General features: G+C 35.5%; 1 protein-coding gene across 4 annotated transcripts in view; it reads right to left on the bottom strand.

Moving 5' to 3' along the window:
* Nucleotides 1-2205: 2205 nt before the first annotated feature.
* SEC24B (SEC24 homolog B, COPII coat complex component) overlaps nucleotides 2206-24703 on the bottom strand; it is a 99063-nt gene continuing 76565 nt past the window's right edge. For all 4 annotated transcript variants that reach the window (XM_042935719.1, XM_042935718.1, XM_042935717.1 and 1 more), the window contains 14 exons: nucleotides 23452-23564; nucleotides 20698-20816; nucleotides 20022-20077; nucleotides 19573-19779; nucleotides 16613-16736; nucleotides 16027-16185; nucleotides 14787-14960; nucleotides 13612-13722; nucleotides 11955-12130; nucleotides 10985-11122; nucleotides 7850-7954; nucleotides 6950-7042; nucleotides 3349-3452; nucleotides 2206-3103 (listed from right to left, as the gene is read on the bottom strand). In XM_042935719.1, coding sequence (XP_042791653.1) covers nucleotides 2989-3103; nucleotides 3349-3452; nucleotides 6950-7042; nucleotides 7850-7954; nucleotides 10985-11122; nucleotides 11955-12130; nucleotides 13612-13722; nucleotides 14787-14960; nucleotides 16027-16185; nucleotides 16613-16736; nucleotides 19573-19779; nucleotides 20022-20077; nucleotides 20698-20816; nucleotides 23452-23564 — 1794 coding nt within the window. In that variant the 3' untranslated portion in view covers nucleotides 2206-2988. The remainder of the gene's footprint in view (nucleotides 3104-3348; nucleotides 3453-6949; nucleotides 7043-7849; nucleotides 7955-10984; nucleotides 11123-11954; nucleotides 12131-13611; nucleotides 13723-14786; nucleotides 14961-16026; nucleotides 16186-16612; nucleotides 16737-19572; nucleotides 19780-20021; nucleotides 20078-20697; nucleotides 20817-23451; nucleotides 23565-24703) is intronic.

The following is a 24703-nucleotide window of genomic DNA, read 5'->3' on the forward strand; positions in this document are numbered from 1 at the left end:
ACTCATCATGTCTACATTCCATTTGATGTCAGTCCCTACACATTCTAACGGACCTGGCTGTCTTCTGAGGAGACAACTTCCTTTGCAAACCTTTCAAGAGGTGTCTGTTTTTTATCTCAAACCCTCGGTAGGCACCCCTCAGCTCCTCATTGTGGACATCCAGATTATCCTTTCTCCTTGCCTCCCCCAGGTCCTCTGAGCTCATGCCATCACGCTACAGCATATTCCCTGCTCCCTTTTTTTACAGTCCCCATCTCTCTATGACTATTTCTTGTCATTTTCCTTGGAAATTTTAATAGTCGAATAAATGATCCATCTAAAAACCTTGGGTTCTAAGTTCTGACCTCTTCACCTCCTGTGATCTTTTACACCACCTCAATCATCTGCTCCCACAGACAGACCCTAGATCTTGTCATCACCAAAATCTAAACTTCCCCAAATCTCAATTTCAAGCATTCCATATCCTATCGCTTCCTATGTTTCCAGCTCATTCCATCTGGTGTCCATACTCTTTTTAAAAATTTTTAAATGTTTACTTATTTTTGAGAGAGACAGAGATGGAGCGAGAACGGGGGAGGTGCAGAGAGGGAGACACAGACTCTGAAGCAGGCTCCAGGCTCCGAGCTGACAGCACACAGCCTGATGCAGGGCTCGAATCCATGACTTGAGCTGAAGTCACTCAACCGAGTGAGCCACCCAGGTGCCTCATGTGTACCTTTCCTTTAAATGAATCTCTCCCTTGCATGCGTCCTCAATTCCCTTGCTCCTCCGTTCCTCCTCATACCAATCCTGCTTAAGTCCAACCCTCCACGAAGCAGCTGGATGTGGCCAGAGGCAAGAGGCACTGCTGAGCTCAATGGTTCCACTTTATGTTCAAGACTCACACCCCAACGTCCTAAGTGCTGCTTGACAATCCTACTACATGCCACTGGTCAATTTAACCTCTCACTCCCCTAAGCGACTATTTCTTGAAGCCTCTCCTACTTTCCCCCTCTCTCAGCTGGTAACTCTGCTGCTTCTTTTACAGAGAAAACAAGGGCAATCCAAAGGTACTTTCCATATTCACTTACCGCTTGGTTGGCTCTTCTTCCAGACACCTGTGTGGGTTTAGGTCTCTGCTCAGCTGTCATTTTCCAGAAGGGCCTTCCCTAGTTACTACCAAAAATAGCATTCTTGATTCCCTTATCCAGCTTTATTTTGTTTTGTAGCCTTCATTACACCTGACATATAAATACATTGTCTTTTTCTCAGTCCTCCACACCATTACCCTAGCCTGTAAGCTCTGTGAAAGTGGGGATTTTGTTTGTTTTATACCTGGAACAAAGTCTGACAATTATTAAGTGCTTAAAATTACCTCCTGAATGAGTAACAAAATATCCAAATGATTTTTTCTTTCTCAAAGTAGAAACAAGATAGTTTTTGTTATAAAATTACAATATTTAGTTGCCCTTAGAATACTGTAGTTTTTCCTAAAGTTCAATAAGATTCACCCTTGCTGGAGGCATCATGGTACAGAGACAAGTACAGTCTTGGGGGTGAGGTTGGGATGGGAGTAGGTGGTGGGAGGGGAGAACATTTGGTTTTTACTATTAGCTCTGTCATTAATTAGTGAAGTCATTTAGAGTGAGTCATTTAACTTCTCATTTGCATCAAGGAATGTGAGAAGAATACGTTTATTTTTATCTAAAGAAAATAGAGCCACCAAATACATAACCAGTAAAAATCACCCACTAAACACACCAAGTTCCTTCTTCCTTCTGAAGTTAATTGATGGGACTTTTATAGTTATAAAATTCCATTCAATGATCTAATAGATCATTAATAGTTTTTATAGTAAATAACCTGTTAGTAAATGAGAGATTTTTTTCATTAGAATAAAATGACTCTCAAAATTCAAGATGGTAATCTTAACAAATAGGATAGTCACTATGTCATGAAAATTTTCTTGCTATGAATGTATAGGGAAAAAAATGCCTAATTTAACTGAGAAAGACAAATTAAGTTATTCCTAGTCAATACTTGTATGTATTTTGAAAGTAACATTGGCTTTTAGAATACAAACAGAGTAAGTACTTGGTAATGTCCACAAAGTAATAAAAACGTATTGATTCACAGATATCACTAAATTCAAGTAGTAAATTCAACATATCCTATATGTAAAAGTAACACCAACAACCCTCCCCACATACAAAAAGACACCAAATATTGTCAAGCAAAATATTTTTAATTAGTAGGCTGATCATAAATAAATCCACATAAAAGATTTAACAGAATTACAAAGAGTTTTGTATTTCTTTTGTGGACTCAATTCATCATATGCATTAGTCAACCTCATTCTCTAACTGTGACAAAAGAGTTGTCATCCAACGATGCAGCACAGTTTAAGCAATTCATATTTTGTAGTTACATTTTTACATTTTCTTTACAAATGTAACATTTATGTACATTATATATATTTTTCTATAGTTCATGTACTGAAATGCTATTGTTTTTACAGGGAAAATATTGAATTCATTTAATGAATACAAATCATTCCTTGTTAAAAAGTAATTCATATAAACAAGTAACACGGTACCACTGCCTTTTGGCATCTCTTGTCAGAGTTTCAAGTCCAGAAATGTTATATTAAGTATAGGAAAAAGGGATTTACCTAACTTGACATTAGGACATACCATTCCACATAGCTACATAAATTTGCCAGCTTGCAATGAACAGGGCACTGTACTGCTGCACTACTGAAAATGTGTAGAAACCAACTCAAAATATACTTGGTGAAACAGCATCGTCATGACCACTAATTCGGGCTGAAGAAAATCTGTCGAGTTCTCTCTTCCCCTTTACCTTCTGCCAAAGCCTCGGGGTGCTATGCTACGCACTGTGTCTTGTGACAACAAATGCCTTCATTTCAAACAGCCTGTGTGCTTCTCTGACAGAGTACGCTTTACTCAGGCTACGGATCTTTTGCTTCTTACTCAATTTTATTTCACTTCACTTACAAATCTGCTGCTGAATGTGAAGCAAAAATTCATAGTAAGAGAATGCAGCTTCTGTTCGGTCTTCAATCAAATGTTGAAAAAATTCTGTTTTGGCAGGACTCTCATCTCTGAAAAAGAAAAAGGGGTATTTATCTAGAGATGCACATTATTAAAAAGAATAATTATACATTAAAAAAATCAATACATGGGGACTTTAGGAAAATGGAACGTAAGGGATATTTATCAATTAACAGCATTCTTCTACTAGAATACATTTTCATAATATTATTTAAAGTCTGCTTTGCAGACAAGCAATTTCACACAGATTGCACAGGATACAGCAATTTCATAATTGAGTTACAGAAGTACTTACTTTACCACATGAAGAATTGGGCTTAATGGTCTGTTGTCTCTAAGCCAAGTGATAAAGGATCTCGCTCTTTCTGATGAAAGTGTATCTAGCTCTGGAAGATGCGTCTGGTAAAAGTAACATAGTTAGGAAATTATTTCCCTTTCTCACACACTTCAGCAATATTAGAGCTAAATCATGATTCGTTCCCCCTACCACCAACCACCAGTACTCTATCCTCAGCCATAAAGCAGCAACCAAACGAGTGAAATTGAAATTATTCACAAACCTGTTTATATTCTTTTGGATAAGATAATAAAACATGTTTGATGGTAAGTATATATCACTGGTATTTTACCTGCATATTATATTTTTTCTAAGTCGATAAAACATAAACCATGATTAATATGCCACTGGTATTGTGTTGCACTTTTATGTTTCATCTAAAGGAAACATGCATTTGAAGGGGGCTATTGCTGATTTCCAAATTTGCTCAACAGTTGTATGTTACATCCTTTTTTTTTTTTTTTTTTAATGTTTTTATTTATTTTTGAGACAGAGAGAGACAGAGCATGAGCAGGGTAGGGGCAGAGAGACAGGGAGACACAGAATCCGAAGCAGGCTCCAGGCTCTGAGCTGTCAGCACAGAGCCTGACGCGGGGCTCAAACTCACAGACTGTGAGATAATGACCTGAGCTGAAGTCGGACACTCAATTGACTGAGGCACCCAGGAGCCCCTGTTACATCCTCTTCTAATAACAGTCATCCTCAGAGAACTGTAGGTTTCCTTTAGTCCTTAAAATTTAAGGGCAAGGGGACATCCAGATGGCCAACAAGACACACGAAAAGAGTTCATCATCACCATCAGGGAAATGCAAATTAAAACTACAATGAGAACACCTGTCAGAATGGCTAAAATAAACAACACAAGAAACAACACGTGTTGGCAAGGATGCCAACCCTCCTGCACTGTTGGTGGGAATGCAAACTGGTGCACTCTCTGTGGAGAACAGTGTGGTGGTTCCTCATAGAGTTAAGAATAGAACTACCCTATGGTCCAGTAGTCACACTACCCATTTACTCAAAGAGTACAAAAACACTAATTTAAAGGGATACAAGCATTCCTATGTTTATAACAGCATTATTCACAATAGCCAAGATACTGAAGCAGCCCAAGTATTCATTGACTGAATGGATAAAGTGGTGTTTATATATATATGTATATATGTATATATATATATATACATATATATACATATATACATATATATATAATTCAGCCATAAAGAAGAATGAAATCTCACCATCTGCAAACAACACGGATGGAACTAGAGTATAAACTAAGTGAAATAAGCCAGTCAGAAAAAGACAAATACTATTAAGATTTCACTCATATGTGGAATTTAAGAAACAAAATAAACAAGCTAAGGGGGAAAAAAAAAAAGAGAGAGAGACCAACCAAGAAACAGACTCTTAACTCTAGAGAACTGATGATTACCAGAAGGGAGGTGGGGTTGGGTTAAATAGGTGATGGGGATTAGGGAGGGCACTTGTCATGATGACACCGAGTGATGTGTGGAAGTGTTAAATCACTAATACTGTACACTTGAAACTAATATAACACTGTATGTTAACTAACTGGAAAATTTAAGGACAAGGAATTCTAAAGAACAGTGTATGCATATTTAAAACTATGTGCGAGATTATTTTTAAAAGACCTAAAAAGTCTATTCTTACATGTCTTCATAAGTATATTTTATAAATTTAATAAATATATTTATATATGTAAGTTATATATATGTTATATGATGAAGTTTTTTACAAAGCCAAATTAATAGTAAACTAAATAACTCAAAGTATAGAGTAAAAATTTAAATAGAAAATATTTAAATAGAAAACTTTATTTACTGTTATTGTTTTTAACTATGATTGAAGCTGAACATTGTTTCACATGGCTACTACTAGATTTTCCCTCCTATAAATTGCCTATTCAAATCTTTTGCCCATTTTTCCTTTCCTTTTTTTCTGAGGGGACTGGGGTGTCTTTTTCTTAAAGATTTGTAAGAAAACTTTTAATACTGGAGAAATTAGCCCTTTTCCTGTCCTGAGTTAGAGATAACCTTCTGATTTTATTGTTTGTCTTTATTTATTTTACCACATGGAAATGTTTTTTTTAATGCTCTCAGATTTATTAATCTTTTCCATCACAGACTTACAAAGGCCCTACCCATTTTAATACAATAAAGATTATTTTTCTAGTATTTTTTTCTTTAAATGCAATCTTTACCACCTTCTATTTGTCATGAATTACATCCATTTCTATTTTGTCCCCCTGATATATTTATTGTGCCACTATCACAGTGCTTAAATAACTACAGCTTTGGAAGAAAGTTTACTATTTTATTTAGAACTTATTTTCTAGGAATGCCTGAGTGGCTCAGTAGGTTAAGTGTCCGACTCTTGATTTCGGCTCAGGTCATGACCTTGTGGTTTGTGAGTTTGAGCCCCACGTCAGGCTCAGAGCGGACAGTGCAGAGCCTGCTTGGGATTCTCTCTCTCCTCTGCTCCTCCCCTGCCTGTTCTGTCTCTCAAAATGAATAAACAAACAACAACAACTTATTCTTCATATGCTTTTCCCCTCTGCTGACATTATTCCCTTTTCTTAAACTTTTCCTTATTACCTCATTTGTTGAGTTTTAGAAACGAACTCTGGAATTAATGTGTCAAAATAAAATCAATCAATCAAACAATACCAGAATGTGATAAAAATTACGTTGACTTTAAAGTAGGCCTTTTCATTAATAAAATAGAGAACTATTTTCAGAATCGTATTTCTTTGGTATGGGTTAATATACATCCAGAAAAGGCCCACTGAAAAAAATTATGTTTATTATCAGCAAAAAAACTTAGAAGTTAAAGTTGTTGGAAAACAATTTGGCAGTTCCTCAAAAAATCAGACATAGGGTTTATCATATGACCCAGCAATTTTATTCCTAGGTATGCACATTCCTAGGTATGCACAAGAGAACTGAAAACATATGTTCACACACACACTTGTACATAAATTGTTCACAGTAGCACTACTCACAGTAACTCCAAAAGGAAAACAACCCTAATGTCCATGAATGAATGAATGACTGGATTTAAAAATGTAGCGTAACTACACAATTATTATTTAGTCATAAAAAAGAATGAAGTACTTGTGCTTCCTTCCACAGCACATAAACTAAAAAAAAGAATGAAGTAGTACTCATATGTGCTACAATGGGGATGAACTTTGAAAACATTATGAGAAATGAAAAGAGACGAAACACAGAAGGCCACATCTTATGTGATTCCATTTATATGGAATGTCCAGAACAGGCAAATCTGCAGAGACAGAATGTAGATTGGGGTTGCTAGGGGAAAGCAGGAGGGAGAATTTGGAATATAGGTTTCCTTTTGGGGTGATGGGAATGCTCTGAAATTAAGGTACTGGTGACTGTTGTACAACACTGTAAATATACTAAAAGCCAATGAGTTGACTTTATGATAATTAAAATGGTGAACTGTATGTGAATTTGATCTCACTGAACATTTTAAACAAACAAGCATACAAAAAGATAAAAGTGTAGAGCCCACTGACCATTTTCTGTGGTATTGATGCAAAATTAGGATACCCAAGCACATCCTCTATGAAATTATTGTCACAGCTTTTTCCAATCCAAATGTAAAAAACCTAAAACAAAAAAAACCCAACAACATATTAAAGCTCCGTACTCAGAAACCTATTATAACTAATTTTCTCAAAATCGTGAAGCATAAAAGAGGTAAAGTATACCATCTTAAAGTAGGAACAAACATAAAAGTAAAAGGAAACTCATAATTGGTACATTTGGAATCCATATTCAAGAATCTAGAGTGGTTCATGTCTTCTTTGCTTAAATTTCAAGACTTTCCATAAAATATTATTTTATTTCACCATCTTCCTTACTTTTTTCCCCCAATAGGGAGGTAGTGCTTTAGCCAGGATAACTGACTCACTGTATTTCCTATCCACTATTTCAATTACTATCTGTGTATTTTAACTAAGGGCTCTCCCTCACCCCTCCTTTCCTGCTCATAAGGTATCGTTTATGAAGCTATCTTGATCATTCTGACACCCTTCACCACCATCTGGCCCAGTGACTTCTCCTGAACTCCTAATCACTAATGGCTTAGACAATGGGGAGAAGTTGAAACTGCTAAGATTCTTGAGGTCCCTTTGAATTTAATGATTCTAGATGCTAGACAGAATTTATCTCTTTACTTCTCTTTATCAAGTATACATAACCCATGACAATAAATAATCCATAATAATAAAATGGTCTCTGACTAGAAAAGTCTAAAATAAAGTGACTGCTCGTGCCAGGTACCAATTTATTGCTTCTCAGTTCCTAATCCCACCTTTCACTGCCTGACCTACGATAACAGAGCTGGCCTCTGTAAGTGTTTCTGCTTTTGCCAGCCAGAACAGTGTTAAACATCATCAGTAGAGGGTGCTTACAGAGCCACAGTCCATAAGGAAAGCACCTTCTCTTGTCAGTTTTTCTGCAGACAATTTTTGAAGAGGTGGTTGAGGTACGACCCTGTCATTAACATGTATCGCACCCTGAAAAAAAAAAAAAAAAAAAGAGATGAAACGTGAAGGAACTTATATAACTATCATCACAGTCTGGAACGTAAAGGCTACTACCAGCGTTTTATGAAATACTAAAAAATGACACTTGAGAATTTTCTAAGTTGCAAAAAAATTATTGATAATACATTACCACCCTGGCTACAGAATCAAGACACTCAGATATATTCAAATTACAAAGATAAAAAACATGAATATGTAAAACGATATGTCCATTTCCTTCCCTTCTGGGATCTGGACACATTAAAAGTATGACTATTAAATCTGCTGCAAAGCAAGCTACTTTTTCACGTTTTTCTAGTAACAAAATAAAGAAGATTCCAACGAGTAGAGTTTTAACACAAGAAAGAAAAGACACTATAAATTTGCATATTAAAAATAACTATTGGATACCAGATTTGGTTTATAATATAATCAAAATTGCACTTGTATCAGGGGGAACCAAAATTTGCATATTAAAAATAACTACTGGATACGAGATTTGGTTTATAATATAATCAAAATTGCACTTGTATCAGGGGGAACCACACCTCAACATAATAAAAGCTATATATGAAAACCCCAAGCTAACATCATACTTAATGGTGAGAAACTGAAAGCTCTTTCCATCCCCTAAGATCAGGAACAAGACAAGGATGTCCACTCTCAGCACTTTCATCAACACAGTATTGGAAGATCCAGCCACAGCAATCAGATGACAACGAAAATGAAAGGCATCCAAATTGGTAAGGAAGAAGTCAAACTTTCATTATGCAGATGACATGATGCAATATACAGAAAACCCTAAAGAATCCACCAAAAAACTACTAGAAATGATAAATGAATTCAGAAAGGTCACAGGACACAAAATCAATACACAGAAATCCATTGCATTTCTATATACTAATAATGAAGTAGCAAAAAGAGAAATTAAGAAAACAATCCCATTTACAATTGCACCCAAAATAATAAAATACCTAGGAACAAACTTAACCAAGGAGGTGAAAGACTTGTACTCGGAAAACAATAAAACACTGATGAAAGAAATTGAAGATGACACAAACAAATGGAAAGATATTCCATGCTCATGGATTTAGAAAACAAGTATTGTTAAAACGTCCATACCACCCAAAGCAATCTACAGATTTAATGCAATCCCTATCAAAATAGCAACAGTATTTTTCACAGAACTAAAACAATCTTAAAATGCATATAGAACCACAAAAGACCCTGAATAGCCAAAGCAATCTTGAAAAAAAAGAACAAAACTGGAGATATCACAATCCCAGATTTCAAGTTATACTATAAAACTATAGTAATCAAAACAGTATGGCACTGGCACAAAAACAGACACATAGATCAATGGAACGGAATAGAGAGCCTAGAAATAAACTCGTGATTATTTGGTCAATTAACCTTTGACAAAGGAGACAAGAATATGCAATGGGAAAAAGACAGTCTCTTTAACAAATGGTGTTGAGAAAACTAGACAGCTACATGCAAAAGAATGAAACAGGACCACTGTCTTACACCATACACAAAAATAAACTCGGATTAAAGACCTAAATCTGAGATCTGAAACCATAAAAATCTTAGAAGAGGGCATGTCAGACAGCAATTTCTTGGACATCAGCCACAGCAACATTTTTTCAGATAGGTTTCCTAAGGCAAAGGAAATGAAAGCAAAAATAAACTGTTGGGACCATGTCAAAATAAAAAGCTTCTGCACAGCAAAGGAAACAATCAACAAAACAAAAGACAACCTACTGAATGGGAGAAGATATTTACAAATGACATATCCAATAAGGAGTTAGATCTAAAATACACAAAGAACTTAAAGAACAAAAACCCAAATAATCCAATTAAAAAATGGGCAAGACATGAAAAGACATTTCACCAAAGACACCCAATATGGCCAACAGACACATGAAAAGATGTTCAACATCACTCACCACCAGGGAAATGCAAATCGAAACCACAATGAAATATCACCTCACACATGTCAGATGACCAAAATCAACAACTCAAGAAATAACAAGTGTTGGCGAGGATGTGGAGAAAAAGGAACCCTCGTACACTATCGGTGGGAATGAAAACTGGTACAGCCATTGTGGAAAACAGTATGGAGGTTCCTCAAAAAGGTAAAAATAGAATTACCATATGATCCAGTAATTCCACTACTGGGTATTTCCCCAAAGAATACAAAAGCACTAATTCAAAAGGATACAAGCATCTCTATGTTTATAGCAGTGTTATATAAAATAGCCAAAGTATGGAAGCAACCCAAGTATCCATCAACAGATGAATGGATAAAGAAGTGGTATATATAGATAATGGAATATTAGTCATAAAAAAGAATGAAATCTTGTCAGTTGCAATAACATGGGTGGATCTAGATGGTACCATGCTAAATGAAATAAGTCAGTCAGAGAAAGACAAATACCCCATGATTTCACTCATATGTGGAATTTAAGAAAACATGAAGAAAAAAAGGAACAAACAAAAAATAGACTATTAACTATGGAGAACAAACTGGTGGTCACCAGAGGGAAGGTGGGGGGAGATGCAGGAAACAGGTGAAGGAGATTAAGAGTACATTTATCATGATGAGCACTGAGTAATGCACAGAATTGTTGATCCACTATATTGTACACCTGAACCTTATATATAACATTATACTATACATTAATTATACTGGAATTAAAAACAAAAACAAAAATTGCATTCTGATCACATCAGGAACAGTCAGTATCTACCAAATACAAATGGAAATGTCCACTCTACAATTTACTTTGTAATAAATACCACCAAACCCATAAGCTGAATTACTTCCCGTTATTTTTGAAAACTCCATAACCATAGACAGTATCTAATAGTCCTACTGTTCAACCAACTCTACAGCTAGTGTCGTCATTTACTATATTACTACTATAGGGAAAGAGCAGATGTAAAAAATTGTTAGCACCTTACATTAGCAGCCTAGCTGTAGAATCAAGACGCTCAAATATATTTAAAAAATCCTACCTCATCTGTCAATCTGTCTATCCTGTATAAGTTGGGATGAATCATTTTCATTAGATGAACAAGTGGCTGACACTTTATCTGACACATGGCATATACACGATCATCCAGGCGTGTGCTTGTACCAGTTCTAAATGCTTTCTACGAGGAAAAAAAATACATATTTTCAAATAAAACAAATATAGACAAACATTAAAACAAATATATATACCATCACAGTCATGGAAAAAGCATGGCCTTCAAAACAGACCTGGATTAAATTCTCAGCTCTGACACTGAACAGGTAGATAGGTGAGCAAGTTATTAGCTTCTCAAAGCTATACTATTATAAGAAAAACAAAAAAATGCTTACCTCTTTAGGGTGTGGTAAGGATTAAATAAGATGATGCATATATAACAGGTATTATAGTGCTTGAGACTTGGAAAGATGTTCGATGGACAGTAAATCCTTTCCTTAGAGTCTTGTTCCAGAAGCACATACATACTAAGAGTGTGCTATAAAAGCATACCATTCTTTAAATTGCTCCCACATATTATTTTTTTTAATGTTTATTTATTTTTGAGAGAGAGAGAGAGAGAGAGAGAGACAGACACCAAGAGCGAGAATGAGCCAGGGAAAGGCACAGAGAGAGGGAGATACAGAATCTGAAGTAGGCTCCAGGATCCGAGCTGTCAGCACAGAGCCTGATGCGGGGCTTGAACTCCCGAGCTGCGAGATCATGACCTGAGCCAAAGTTGGACGCTTAACCAACTGAGCCACCCAGGTGCCCCTTGTTGCTTCCACATATTAAAGAGAGCATATGGTTTCAAACATCCTGTTTTTATATACTTTCATTTTCCACTGATCTTCTGTTTTTCAAAAATTTTCCAGTGCTAAGCTGCAAAACTGTCTAGTTAAATATGAAAAACCCCAGAAAACCTGGATTTCATTTCTTCATCTTTATGAAATGTAACAGTGTAAACAGAGAGCTACCTGTTTAAGAAGGGCCAAAACATAGAGAGGAAACAGCTTGAGGGAGCTGGGTGCTATCAGGGCAGAGTGCTGTAAATTTGAGACTGTTGAGCCGTATGCAGATAAGGAATCCACGACAGCATTCACTAAGGCATCTCTTGCATCTGATAGGCTTGAGGAGATGGATCGATCAACAGCTATAAAGCAATCAAAATGAAAATGTATTTCACCATTAGATTCCAATGAATGCTAGAAGAGATAAAATTTACATGCATTTCTTAAGAAAGCAACAAACACTGTTTTCAGGATAGAAAAATACATATCACCTGCCCCTTCATTTTGCAAGTGTCTACTCATGACACATTTTTTGTGAGGTAAATGTGAACAATTCTGTCAATCAGAACAAATCTAGATTGTTTTGGACCTTTTGGTTTTAGTCTCTATACATCTAAAAATGCTTAACTTCTATTGATATAAGGGAATGTGTACCATCCATTTACATCTGAGCAAGAAAGCTCTAGGGATGTTTTCATTTCTCCAGTAGAAGTCACATGTATAGAGTATCATTTTTTTTTTTTTTTTTTTGCATAAACAATGCTGGGTTCTGCTATCTGAGTCATACCTTGTGATCCTCTAAAATTTTCTTTATTAAAGCATTTCCAGGTCAACAAAAAAAAAGAGGGCAACTGAACATAGCTTCTCATGCAGACACTGAAGAGCCAGGTATCAGTGTGAAAGTTATTTTCTTCCAAGCACATATTTTATTAAACTAGAGATAGCCTATAGGTATGCCCAAGTATTAAAAATAAAAATTATATTGAATAAAAAAAACTATATTGAAAAACAATCAGTTATAACATACTGAATTTGAAATACAGATAAAATAATAAAATATTGGGATACTTTAGTATATGGTATTATAATTTTTCCCAAAATAGATAACAATGACTACTTTTCTCTAGGACTACATGAAAAATAAGATTCATATCAAAAAGGAAAATTCATTAAAAACAACACTCCCAGTGTTATATTAATTCCCCCAAAAGACTTTTTTTTTTTAACTTACATATAATAATATTTATTCTTTTGGGTATAATTCTATGGTGATTATATGTCAAACGCACAGCTATGTAATCAATATCACAATCAAAATACACCACAGTTCCATTACCCCAAAAATATCCAGGGGTGCTGGCCCCTTGTAGTAAAATCTTCCCACTATCCTTAACCCTGATAATCACTGATCTGTTTTTCACTCCTGGAATTTTCCCTTTTCCAGAATGTCATATGAGTATGTCTACAGCTGTCTCCTTTTGAAGCTAGCTCCCTTCCATTTAGCATGATGCCTCTGAGAGTCATTCATGTCTATTCACGTATCAACAATTCATTTCTTTTTTATCACTGAGTTACAGTTAATGGTATGAATATACCATAGTTTGTTCAAACATTCATCAACTGAAGGACATTTGGGTTGTTACCAGTTTTTAGTGATTATGAATCCCCCAGAAGGTTTTAAACTAAAGAGTTAATAAGAAATGTAAGAACAGTCGAATTCACACTTCTGTAAGTGAAGATGTAAAACATATACACTTTCTAAGTAAGTAATTTCTAGGGTAAAAAACGTCCAGGTTTCAGCTTTTATGACAGAAGAATCCAAGTCGTTCACGTTCTTACTCACCCATGTTTGCCAGAAGGCAGATGGCAGCCTGTACGTCCACTCCCGCATACACATCTGCTAGTGAACTCACTACTGGCAAACAGAGCGTGTGCACTCTAATTCTCCGTTCGCCTATAGGAAATGATGAAATAATGTCAAAACACACTAGACCAAGACAGAAATAAAGCAGACAGGTCAAAACAGTATTCAGGTTACTATTTGACTGAATTAAACCAACAGGATTCTGAAATGTAAAAACAAAGTTTTACACGTAATGGGTTTTAAAGAAAATCAAGCACTCTCCATATTTATAGATTGTGATATATATTTTGTATACAGTTGAACATTAGGTTCTGGCTTTTATTTTTAAATTTTTTATTATTTTTAATTTTTTGAGAGAGAGAGAGAGAGAGCGTGCGCACAAGCTGTGCAGGGGGACAGAGGTAGAGATACAGAGAATTTTAGGCAGGCTCCACACTCAGTGCAGAGCCTGACACGGGGCTTGATCCCACGACCCTGGGATCATGACCTGAGTGGAAATCAAGAGTTGGACATTCAACCAACTGAGCCACCCAGGTGCCTCCTGGTTTTCAGTTTAATATCAATCATTGTAAATTATATACAGCATAGTAAAATGTCGGAAAACCTGACTGTCAAGTAACTAACATGGGTCTTACATGATATACAGATTTATTTATTTTATGGGGCAAAAAATAATGCTAAGGATGACATAGCTGGATTTAGCATGAGTTTACCAGACACATATGATACTGAGAATCCATGACTTCCACGAGTCAAAAATATTAAATATTAGATATTAAAAGGGCACCTGGGTGGCTCAGTTGGTTGAGTGTCTGACTCTTGATTTAGGCTCAGGTCATGATCCCAGGGTTGTGGGATTAAGCCCTGCATCGGGCTCTGCACTGAGCGTGGAGCCTGCTTGGGATTTTCTCCCCTGCTTGTGTGCTCGCTCTCTCCCTTAATAAAACAAAACAAAACAAAAACAACAACAACAAAAAAATGATATTAAAGATTCAAAATGAGTTAAAAAAAAAAAAAACAGAACATATATTTGATTAACTAATGCAGATTCCATTTATCTCCCACTGTACATTCATTCTTTCTCCCCATTTCCACCAGCATGTAAAAGGAGGGGGAAATTACGGCTGATTATATTTCATATCTATTAACATTACCTTTGCTTGATGTATATAATAAAGCTGTCTGAAAGCACACTAAGGAAGTATCTGTCAAATTTTCTTCGATTGACAGCTGTACTGCAAATCCAGCATCAGGATTGATGTTGGCAAGGGATAACAAATCAGTGGAACGGACAAAGAAGTTTCCGTGAAAAGTGTGCATTGAAAGACCTAAGGAAGAGAAAACTTGTTATAAAAGATAAAGCGACAGAAGTATCTTTACCTCAGGCTAAAGCTACTTTTTAAAGTAAAAACTGTCTCTGATTTTGAATTTTTTTCTTTTAGTAGCCTCCATGCTGGAGGCATGGAGCCCAATGCGGGGCTTGAACTCAAGACTCCGAGATCAGGAGTCAGATGCTTACCTGACTGAGCCATTCAGGTGCCCCTGTGATTCTAAATCAAAAGGGTTAGGATTAGGGTGTTAGTAAAGGTTCTAAAAATACCAATTCAAAACTAACAAACAATGCATGTTATATAAAAGAGACAGTATACATTTAACTTGTATTGATAAGTAATCTTATATTTTCTCATACATGATTTGAAGTCAGACAAAGATCTAATATACAAAATGAAACTAATGACGGTTACTATATAACTCATTTAAGAATTAAAATTGGGGGGGGGGTGGGAAGGGCACCCGGGTGGCTCAGTCTGTTTAGGGTCTGACTTTTGCTCAGGTCATGATCTCACAGTCTGTGGGTTTGAGCCCCGCATTGGGCTCTGTGCTGACAGCTTAGAGCCTGGAGCCTTCTTTGGATTCTGTGTCTCCCTCTTTCTCTGCCCCTCCCCAGCTTATGCTCTCTCTCTCTTTCAAAAATAAACATTAAAAAAAGTTTTTTTTTTTAAATTAAAATTAGGGATGAGAATCCCTCCAGCAAACATTCACATAAAACTGAGGTAATGCAAACTGAAGACTAACTGAATGATTATGAAGGCAAAGATCATTCATCAAACAATTTTCACTTATGATCTTCCCTACTCCTCTAATTCTCCTTCTAAAATCACCTCCAGTATGGCTTCTTAGGTTCTTCCTAATAAAGCAAACATTACTTTTTCTCATTTATTCAAATTACTTAAAAAATTAGGCAATGATTATTCAATAACTATATACATTTAAAACAGCTTATAGCTGACTGGTTCAAGCAGGGAGTCCTGAACGATGAAGAATCATTATAGGTAGTCAAAGTAATTTTGACAAAAGTATATAATATAAAGCATGATTTTTGTAATTTCATACCTTTAGTACACCTTATTCTCATAACAGCTTCAAACCCAATTTTTCTTGTGAGATACCGTTTCAGGTCTTTCTGTAACTTTTCTGCTTGTGAAGGATTGTGAGTATAGTGGAAAGATGGGTAATAATAGATGCACCCTGCAGAATACTTGGACATGCAAGCTTTAGAGAGAAATATAAAAAATATTAGCTACAGAGACAATGATATCCTATAATAATATCCAGGAATATCTTACTTGCCCAACAATAGTACAGATTTTTATATCATGAAAAAAATCTAAGTCTTAAGGAAGAAGCCTAGGCTGTCAAAGTAAGAAAATACAAATCTGCGAAAACACAAATATTTGTAAAATATCTGGATAGGGTTTATTGTTGAGCAGAATGGCAAAGGAATTAGATTTTAAAAACAAATAGTAATAGCATTTTAGATTTGTACAGTGCTGTACAGTTACTGGTAATTTTCATAGATATCATCTATCTAATTCACATGCTTTTTATCCCCAAATATTGAGAACCCTTACTAAAGAGTTTAGATTTGACTATATGCTAAAAATGTTTATGTAAACAGATGAACATGGAATCTCCTTACCTAGAGAAGCAAGATCAGAATACTGTGAACTTAAGAGGAACAGATCCACTGCAGTCTGCTGCCCTGAGCAATCTAAAGCCAGTTTCTTATAAAAATCCGTTGCAGGGCCAAGATGCTGTACAACCTAAGTCAACAGGCCATAAAGAAAGAGCTGGAAGCCTTGTGCTATGCACACATTTCTACATCTCTTACAGTAATGAAGATGATACTTTGTCCTCCTATCAAACTAAGTAAGTTTTTGAAACATCTAGGTAGTTGGCGTAGATCCTACAAGACTAATTGTTAACATTTATAAAGCACTAATAAAGGACTGTTCAAGAGGTTTTAAATAAAAGTTACCTACATTTTACAGGTGAGGAAACTGAGGCAAACAATGATTAAGTAACAACCAATTACACGTTTACTGAGTGGCGGACGCTGGAATATAAAACTGAGAAGTCTGGCTCTGGCTCAGAGTGAGTGCTGTTAACCATTACTATGTACTGTTAACATGACAATGTGACGGAATCAAAGACTGATGAAGGTTTTTCCTAGTGACATGAGGACAATTGAGCTGAAAAGGTGGCACTGGTGAAGAGTTAAAAATGCAAGAGTCAGACTCCAATTCTTAACTCCTATGCTACACTGCGTAACAAAATATTTCAATCCTCTTAATTATAATGTATGATTACTATATTAGAGTTTACTCAGATATGAAGAAATATGTATATCAGAACAGGTATTTAAGCTTCTGAGTCCCAGGAAATAAAGAGTATTTCTAAAAGTTAAGTGAGATAAATAAAACAAAACTGCACTGGAGACTTCAGTAACACATAACACCTTCCTCTGTTCAAAACCCCTCAGTATTCTATGATGGATTGCAATAGATCAATGAACTGAATGCTAGCTGTACTTGATGAGTTTAAAAAATACACTTGCCCTAATTTATTTTAAAATTAGATTTTTTTCTGAAAAACAACTTAAAAAATGCAGTTTCTGGGATGCCTGGGGGGGCTCAGTTGGTTAAGTGCCCAACTCTTGATCTCAGAATTGTGAGTTCAAAACTTGCTTTGGTCTCCACATTGGGCATGAAGCCTACTTAAAACAAAAACAAAAAACCTTCCTAATAGTACAGTTTCTATAATAAGTAAAATATGGCACTATTTTTCTCTAGCAAATTGATGAAGAATAAAAAAACAGTAAAAATAATGGCTAGAAGATTTGAGAGTCCTTAAGGATGTAGTTGATTAAAAAGAAAGAAAGAAAGAAAGAAAGAAAGAAAGAAAGAAAGAAAGAAAGAAAGAAAAAGAAAAAAAGAAAAGAAAAACTCCAAGCAACTAAAACACTTTAATAACTTAAGTTTGACCCAATAATTTCGCTTCTAGGAATTTTTCCTAAGGAAAAACTAAATATGTGGCTAAATGTTTATGGCATTACTAAAACTGTTTAGTTCAGACTCACAATTAGTTGTAATAGTATTCCCTTGAGGTCACATAAAACTTATACACAGCACAAAAATGATTATTCTAGCTCATTTATTATTTGAAACAAGGGATTAAAATATTCTGACCAAATCTTCACGTAAAACCCAAGTAATATTCAGTCTCATAGTTTTTGTTTTTTGTTTTTCTTTAATAGAGAAAATACTGGAGACAACTGTTCAGTAGCTAGGAGGCAACTAATTAAATGGAGTACTTTCATATTTACTAAAAGATATTCTTTATTTTTGAAAGTGTATTTATGTTTTTTAGTAATCTTTACCTTCAAAGTGGGGCTTGAACTCACGACCCTGAGATCAAGAGTTGCATGTTCTTCTGACTGAGCCAGCCAGGTGCCTCTAAAAAATATTTTTTAAAGATAATTTTCAGGGGCACCTGGGTGGCTCAGTTGTAAGCTTCTGACTTCAGCTCAGGTCATTATCTCAAGGTTCGTGAGTTTGAGCCCCGTGTCGGGCTCTGTGCTGACAGCTCAGAGCCTGGAGTCTGCTTTGGATTCTGTGTCCCCCTCTCTTTCCGCACCACTCTTGCTTGTGCTCTCTCTCTCTCTCAAAAATAAATAACATTAAAAAAAAATTAAGACAATTTTCGGGACCTCAGAAAATGCTCACAATGTACTCTTCAATGAAAAAAAGTCAGTTAAAACATATACTATATACGTATGATGCCTGATTATGCATATTTGTATGTGTTTATATAAACATTATTATCTTTTTTTTTTTTTTTTTTAAAGATTTTAAGTAATCCCTACACCCAACATGGGACTCAAACTCAAGACCCCAAGATCAGGAGTTACATGTTCTTCAACCAAGCCAGTGAGGCACCCCTAAATGCTATTATCTTGATAGTAAAGATTATTGATGGTTTATTCTTGTTATACAATGGTTTGTATTATCTTTATAATTAAAATGTTTATGGGAGCGCCTGGGTGGCTCAGTCGGTTAAGTGTCCGACTTCAGCCTAGGTCATGATCTCGCCGTTCCTGAGTTCGAACCCCACATCGGGCTCTGTGCTGTTAGCTCAGAGCCTGGAGCCTGTTTCAGATTCTGTTTCTCCCGCTCTCTCTCTGCCCCTTCCCCACTGACACTCTGTCTCTCTCAAAATAAACATTAAAAAAATTTTTTTAAATGTTTATTAGTATGAACATGTTAAATTGTAATATCTCAGATTTAGTATTATCAGTTGTATAAGAGAAAAGAGAACTGCAGCCAGAAAATCAAGTCACACCTTCACCATTAGTTACTTAACCTTTGGCAAATTTAATCTATTTTCCTCATCTGTAAAATGAAAGGATTAGAGTAAGTTATTTTTAAATTTCTATGACTTGCAAAGAAAGTAATACAAAGAACGCAAAATGATACATTTTCTCCCCAGATTTTTACTATCAATGAAGTAAAAAAGCAGAATAATGAACAAATAATTACACGGGCTATGGAGGTACAAAACAAAATCTTAAACATGACAGAGAAACCAAATCTAAAATACCTTTGTGCTTGATCTCTGATTAGGATCTTCTCTGGACTGCAGAAGTCCTGCACCCAAGGAAGGTAACTGTGTCTGAAATACAGACACACGGCCACCTGTTGGAGACATTAATTTAAAGGCAGCCTGAAGCGCAGGACCAAGGGCACTGTGTGTTTCTCTTGTATTGGTGAACATATTTGGTAATGCATTCAATAAGTCTTTTATAAGCTGGGAAAACAAAGATTAAAAGTTGAATTACTCAGAGGGCAAGGCAATTTTCTTCTTTAAAACATTCTGGAGTATAATATATACCACTGTATCTTAGGGGATATAAACTGAGGGGTCAGTAAGTATGCTACCTACATTGTCTATGCAATATTAATATACTAAGTAAACAAATGTTAAAGATTTTAGTAAACAGTTAAAATAACAGAAATATTTTCATACTTTAAGAGAAAAGTCAATCTCACCTCTTTACTTTCATACAGATTCACAAGTAAGCTATCCGGTGTAGGTAGAAAAACATCTAAAGGGAAAACATATATTTCAATCAATAGATAAATCAAGTCAAAAGAATATCATAAATTTAAAAATCTTAGTTTTTAACAGGCCGTATATATAATGGGAACCATGATACTGTTTTATTAAATATATATTACACATATGTGTGTGCACACATAAGTACACACACAGACATAGAAAACTTAGAATGAAATATGTTCCAGAAAACAAACTATATCTATCTAGAGAGAGAGAAGAGAGGAAAGAGAGGAGAGAGAAGAGAGAAGACAGAGAGGGAGAGGGAGAGGGAGAGGGAGAGGGAGAAGGACAGAGAGAGAGAGAGAGAGAGAAAGCATGAATTGGGGAGTGGGGCAGAGGGAGAGAGAAAGAATCTAAACAGGCTCCATGCTCAGCACAAAGCCTGATATGGGGCTGGATCCCACAACCCTGGAATCATGACCTGAGCCAAAATCAAGAGATGGACACTCAACCAACTGAGCCACCCAGGCACCTCGCCGGCAAACTGTTTTTAAAGTATCGAAGTGCACCAAATTATCCTTACAGCACTATGACAGGATGTACTGTCAAATACAGTAGCCTCAATTCCAAAATCTATAGTCACAAAGACTTCTATTGACTGCTTACCATCTATATCAGACACAATCAACATTTGAGGTTGTGATAATCCTTCTTGTAAATTGTAGAAATGAATAGTGCTATCGAAGGTCATGAACCCTATTCTTGTTCGTGAATCTCCAGGAAGCCTAAGGATAAAAATGATAATTTTAAATTCAAAGTGTTTAGTAACATATTTTATTAAAAAAAAAATAATGAAATAGTAAACAAAGTCTAAGAATAATTACACATGCTTTTTCATAGAAGAAAGTTATTCCTCTCTAAACCAACATACATCAGAAGAGAACAAAGATGAAACATCCCATTTTCAGATGAAACCAACATGTTTAGAGCTAATGGTCAAGAAAACTGAACCATGTTCAAATAATAAACCAAAACTAAAAATGAAATGATTAAAAAAATCAAAGATTTCTTACTAACTTTCCTCTAGCACACACTCCTTTAACTAAACATTTACTCATATTTTCAGTTCCAATGCTACAAAAAGAGTGTATGTAGCTCAAACTGTTTAAGGGCAGATGACAAATGAGTACTTTCCAAGAAAAGACAATGTAATTAATGTAAACCAGATTTTATTTTTTAATTCTATTTTATTTATTTATTTATTTATTTTTGTATTTATTTAGTTTTGAGAAACAGTGAGACAAAGCGTGAGCGGGGGAGGGGCAGAGACAGGAGGAGACACAGAATCTGAAGCAGACTCCAGGCTTTGAGAAAGCGGTCAGCACAGAGCCTGATGCGGGGCTCGAACCCATGAACTGTGAGATCATGACCTGAGCTGAAGTCGGACGCTCAACCAACTGAGCCACCCAGGCGCCCCTGTAAATCAGATTTTAATGTGGAAATTTTTAAATAAAAATCACATTTAAGAACATCAAGACATTTTATCTATTATCAGTCCTTTAAAAGTTTTCTGCAAGAACTCAGTATTCAAGAGTCAATGCCATGGCAAAAAAAAGAATAAATGACCATTTCTTTGCCCATCAGGTTCTCCTTATTGATAAAATGGATGCTTCATCTTACAAAAATATTTTTTAAGTACCACTATGTTAAATGCTGTTATATAATTTATTATTTTAGCAATGCTTTTAAAATATTTTTGAATATCACAGGATGCCAAAACAGTGTACATCAAAAACAAGAAACATTATTACTGTTATGCATGATTGATCAGGCCAGTCAGATAGTCTGCAAAGTTAAAGAAAATTTCAGAAAACAATGCACCAAGTTATGTGAGTGTTTAGCTTACCAATACTGGTCAAGATTTATGATGTTTCTACAGATGATTCTTTACTCCTCTGAAATTTCTAAGGTCATGGAGTGTTAGGGCTGTTTGTTACCGATTAGAATGGAGACTCCCTATCTACTCTACTCCAAGCTCAAAATTCAGAGTTGAGATGCAATTGCTCCATATCAAATGGCTTTTTCTCCAAGTTATATCCATAGCCCTTTCCACAAACATATTATCTTCTTTTTTTACTTTCCTATTTTCTGCTTAATAAAAAAAAAAAATGTATGTGTGTGTGTGTGTGTGTGTGTGTGTGTGTGTGTGTGTGTGTGTGTATGTGTGTGTATATATATATTTGTATGTTATGTTTTAAATAATTTGCCATTCCCAATTTTATCCTTTTGGTTTGGCATGGTCTATTTAACTCACAAATAGTCATGCACTGGACAGGCTCCTGTTTCTAGGGTCATATCCTCATACTTTTTCAGCAAGCTGACTCTTCAGCTTTAAACCTATTTCTTTGCAGTCTTCCATTGCTACTCACTGCTGAAACTACACCCGAATTAATAAGTACTTGTGCCTAAAAACAGGGCAAATGCTTCAATCAAGGATGAAATTATGGAAACTCTAAGTTACTAAAAGAAACTAAAAGCAAATCATTTAAAGTTTCTGGGTGTTTTTATCTCAACGTTATCCACTAGTCATAGGCCCAGATCAGTGATATGTAGACTATGGTAACAGAGCAAGGATTCTCAGACTTAAATGGAAGGTGGGAGAGAACCTTCTGAAATCACCAGGAGTACTTCTGACGAAGTATTTATATATAACCACCCCTACTCCTCTACACATGGCAAGAACCAATGCAGGTGTGAGCCACTCTTACTAATAACCTTAAGTCATATAGCCTGTAGGTTTGGGGAGTAAAAAAAAGAAATGTACAAACTACTTTGTTTTCCAGAGATTTGGAAGGTCCATTTTTGAAGCTAGTTGAGGGTCTCCTTCATGACCAATACTAGGCAGGATTTAGAGTCAATATCCTATACCCTGTTTCTAATTGCACGATATAGCTCATTTCTAATGTGTCAAAATGAAGAGCTCAGTTTCTGGCTTCCTGAAATATTCAGCACAAAATCAATTCCTTCTTCCCTTTTATCTGGCTCATTTTCTCATTAGGACATTTGAAACTCATGAAAAACTCCTTGCTCAGGCAAAAATTACAGCTAGATTTCTCTCATCTGGATCCTTGATATCCTGGTCAGTGTTCAGATCTGTCAAGTCAGAGGAACAGTTAGATGAGATCTAAATTCCTTAGCAAGTATTAAACATTTACAATTTTATGATTTGGACACCAAGTCATAAATCATAATAATTGAAGTAGCAGGATCCTTGGTCTGAGGTGGACAAGAAGTACTGTGCAGTGATAGATAAATGAAGTCAAACTGTAATAAAAACGAACCCCATAAATTGCTAATAAACTTCACATTTATATATATTTGTACACACACAAACACATTATGAGTAAAAACATTTCTTACTTGTCTAGATTTTCTAACAACGACTGGCACAAAATTGTCAAATATCCAGCTTCCACTGCATTATGAGATACATCTAAAACAAATAAGTAAACTGCAGGTTGAGGAGGACGAAGCTGAAAGGAATAAAAATAATGTAATTTATTTAGTAGGCACAGTTTATTCTTTTCATACCACTGTTACCACTGGCTATTTACTGATGACACAGAAAAATACACACATAGGATCGATATTTTATAAGATCTAATGTGCTAAAGAAAATGACATTCCTTTAACTTTTTTTCTTATAAAGTTGGTTATGGATTAAGCATAATAAGGTAGTTGTTACACAGTAATAGTTAAATAAGCTAAAGGTCTTCCTGATAGAGTGCTGACAGAGCTATCTTTCAAAGAAAAATTAAGCTTATTTACTATTTAATGCGAACCTCTATATCCCTTCCCTACTCCAAAAAACATTGTTTTTTATATTTAGTTTTTAGAATCTTACAACTGATAGTAGTAGCCATTAGTACTAGCTGTTGGGTCACCTGGTGGTGGCTAAATCACAAGTATTAAGTGCTAAGTGTAAAGAAAGTGCTTGTGATGGTATTCTAAGTATGTTCAGTCATTATCTGGTAGAGATATATACTGAAGTATTTATAGGTTAAATGACATGATGCTGGGATCAGCATTTAGTAAACTCCAGGGTGGGTGAGGGGAGGGAACACTGGGGTGGACTGGGTTTAGATGAAATGTATTTAGCAAAATGTTGCTAACTGTTGAAGCTTGGTGATAGGTAAATAATGGCTCACTATACTATTATTTCTTTTTTGTAGTAGGCTTGAAAAATTACTGCTATAGAAAGTTAAAAGGATATATAACATCTTTTTTTTTTCTTAATATGCCAACCAAAGATCATATGGCAAAAATTAAAGATTAACTTCTTGCTTCACCACTTCAATTAGATTGAGATCCTAAGGAGCCATAACAGAGTTGGGAATGTAAGTTGTAAAGAAGGCAAGAAGTTCAGAGTGAAAGTGCCCAAAAGTAAAAGTTAATATATGGAAACAGACAAGGAAATAGTAGTTAAGTGGGGAGATACTAAACTGGACACAAAGGACCATAAAAATCACAAAAATAAAGAGAGAGATGGGTTGAACAGCAGGAATTTGATACACATTAACTGTCCCTGTTCACCTTTCCCCACTAGCAACACCTTACATTTTTGCAGGCGACAAAGATTAGTAATGAGGATACTGAAGAAATGTAGGTTATT

The sequence above is a fragment of the Panthera leo genome, chromosome B1 (genome assembly GCF_018350215.1).
Source record: "Panthera leo isolate Ple1 chromosome B1, P.leo_Ple1_pat1.1, whole genome shotgun sequence".
NCBI classification, from domain to species: Eukaryota; Metazoa; Chordata; class Mammalia; order Carnivora; family Felidae; genus Panthera; species Panthera leo.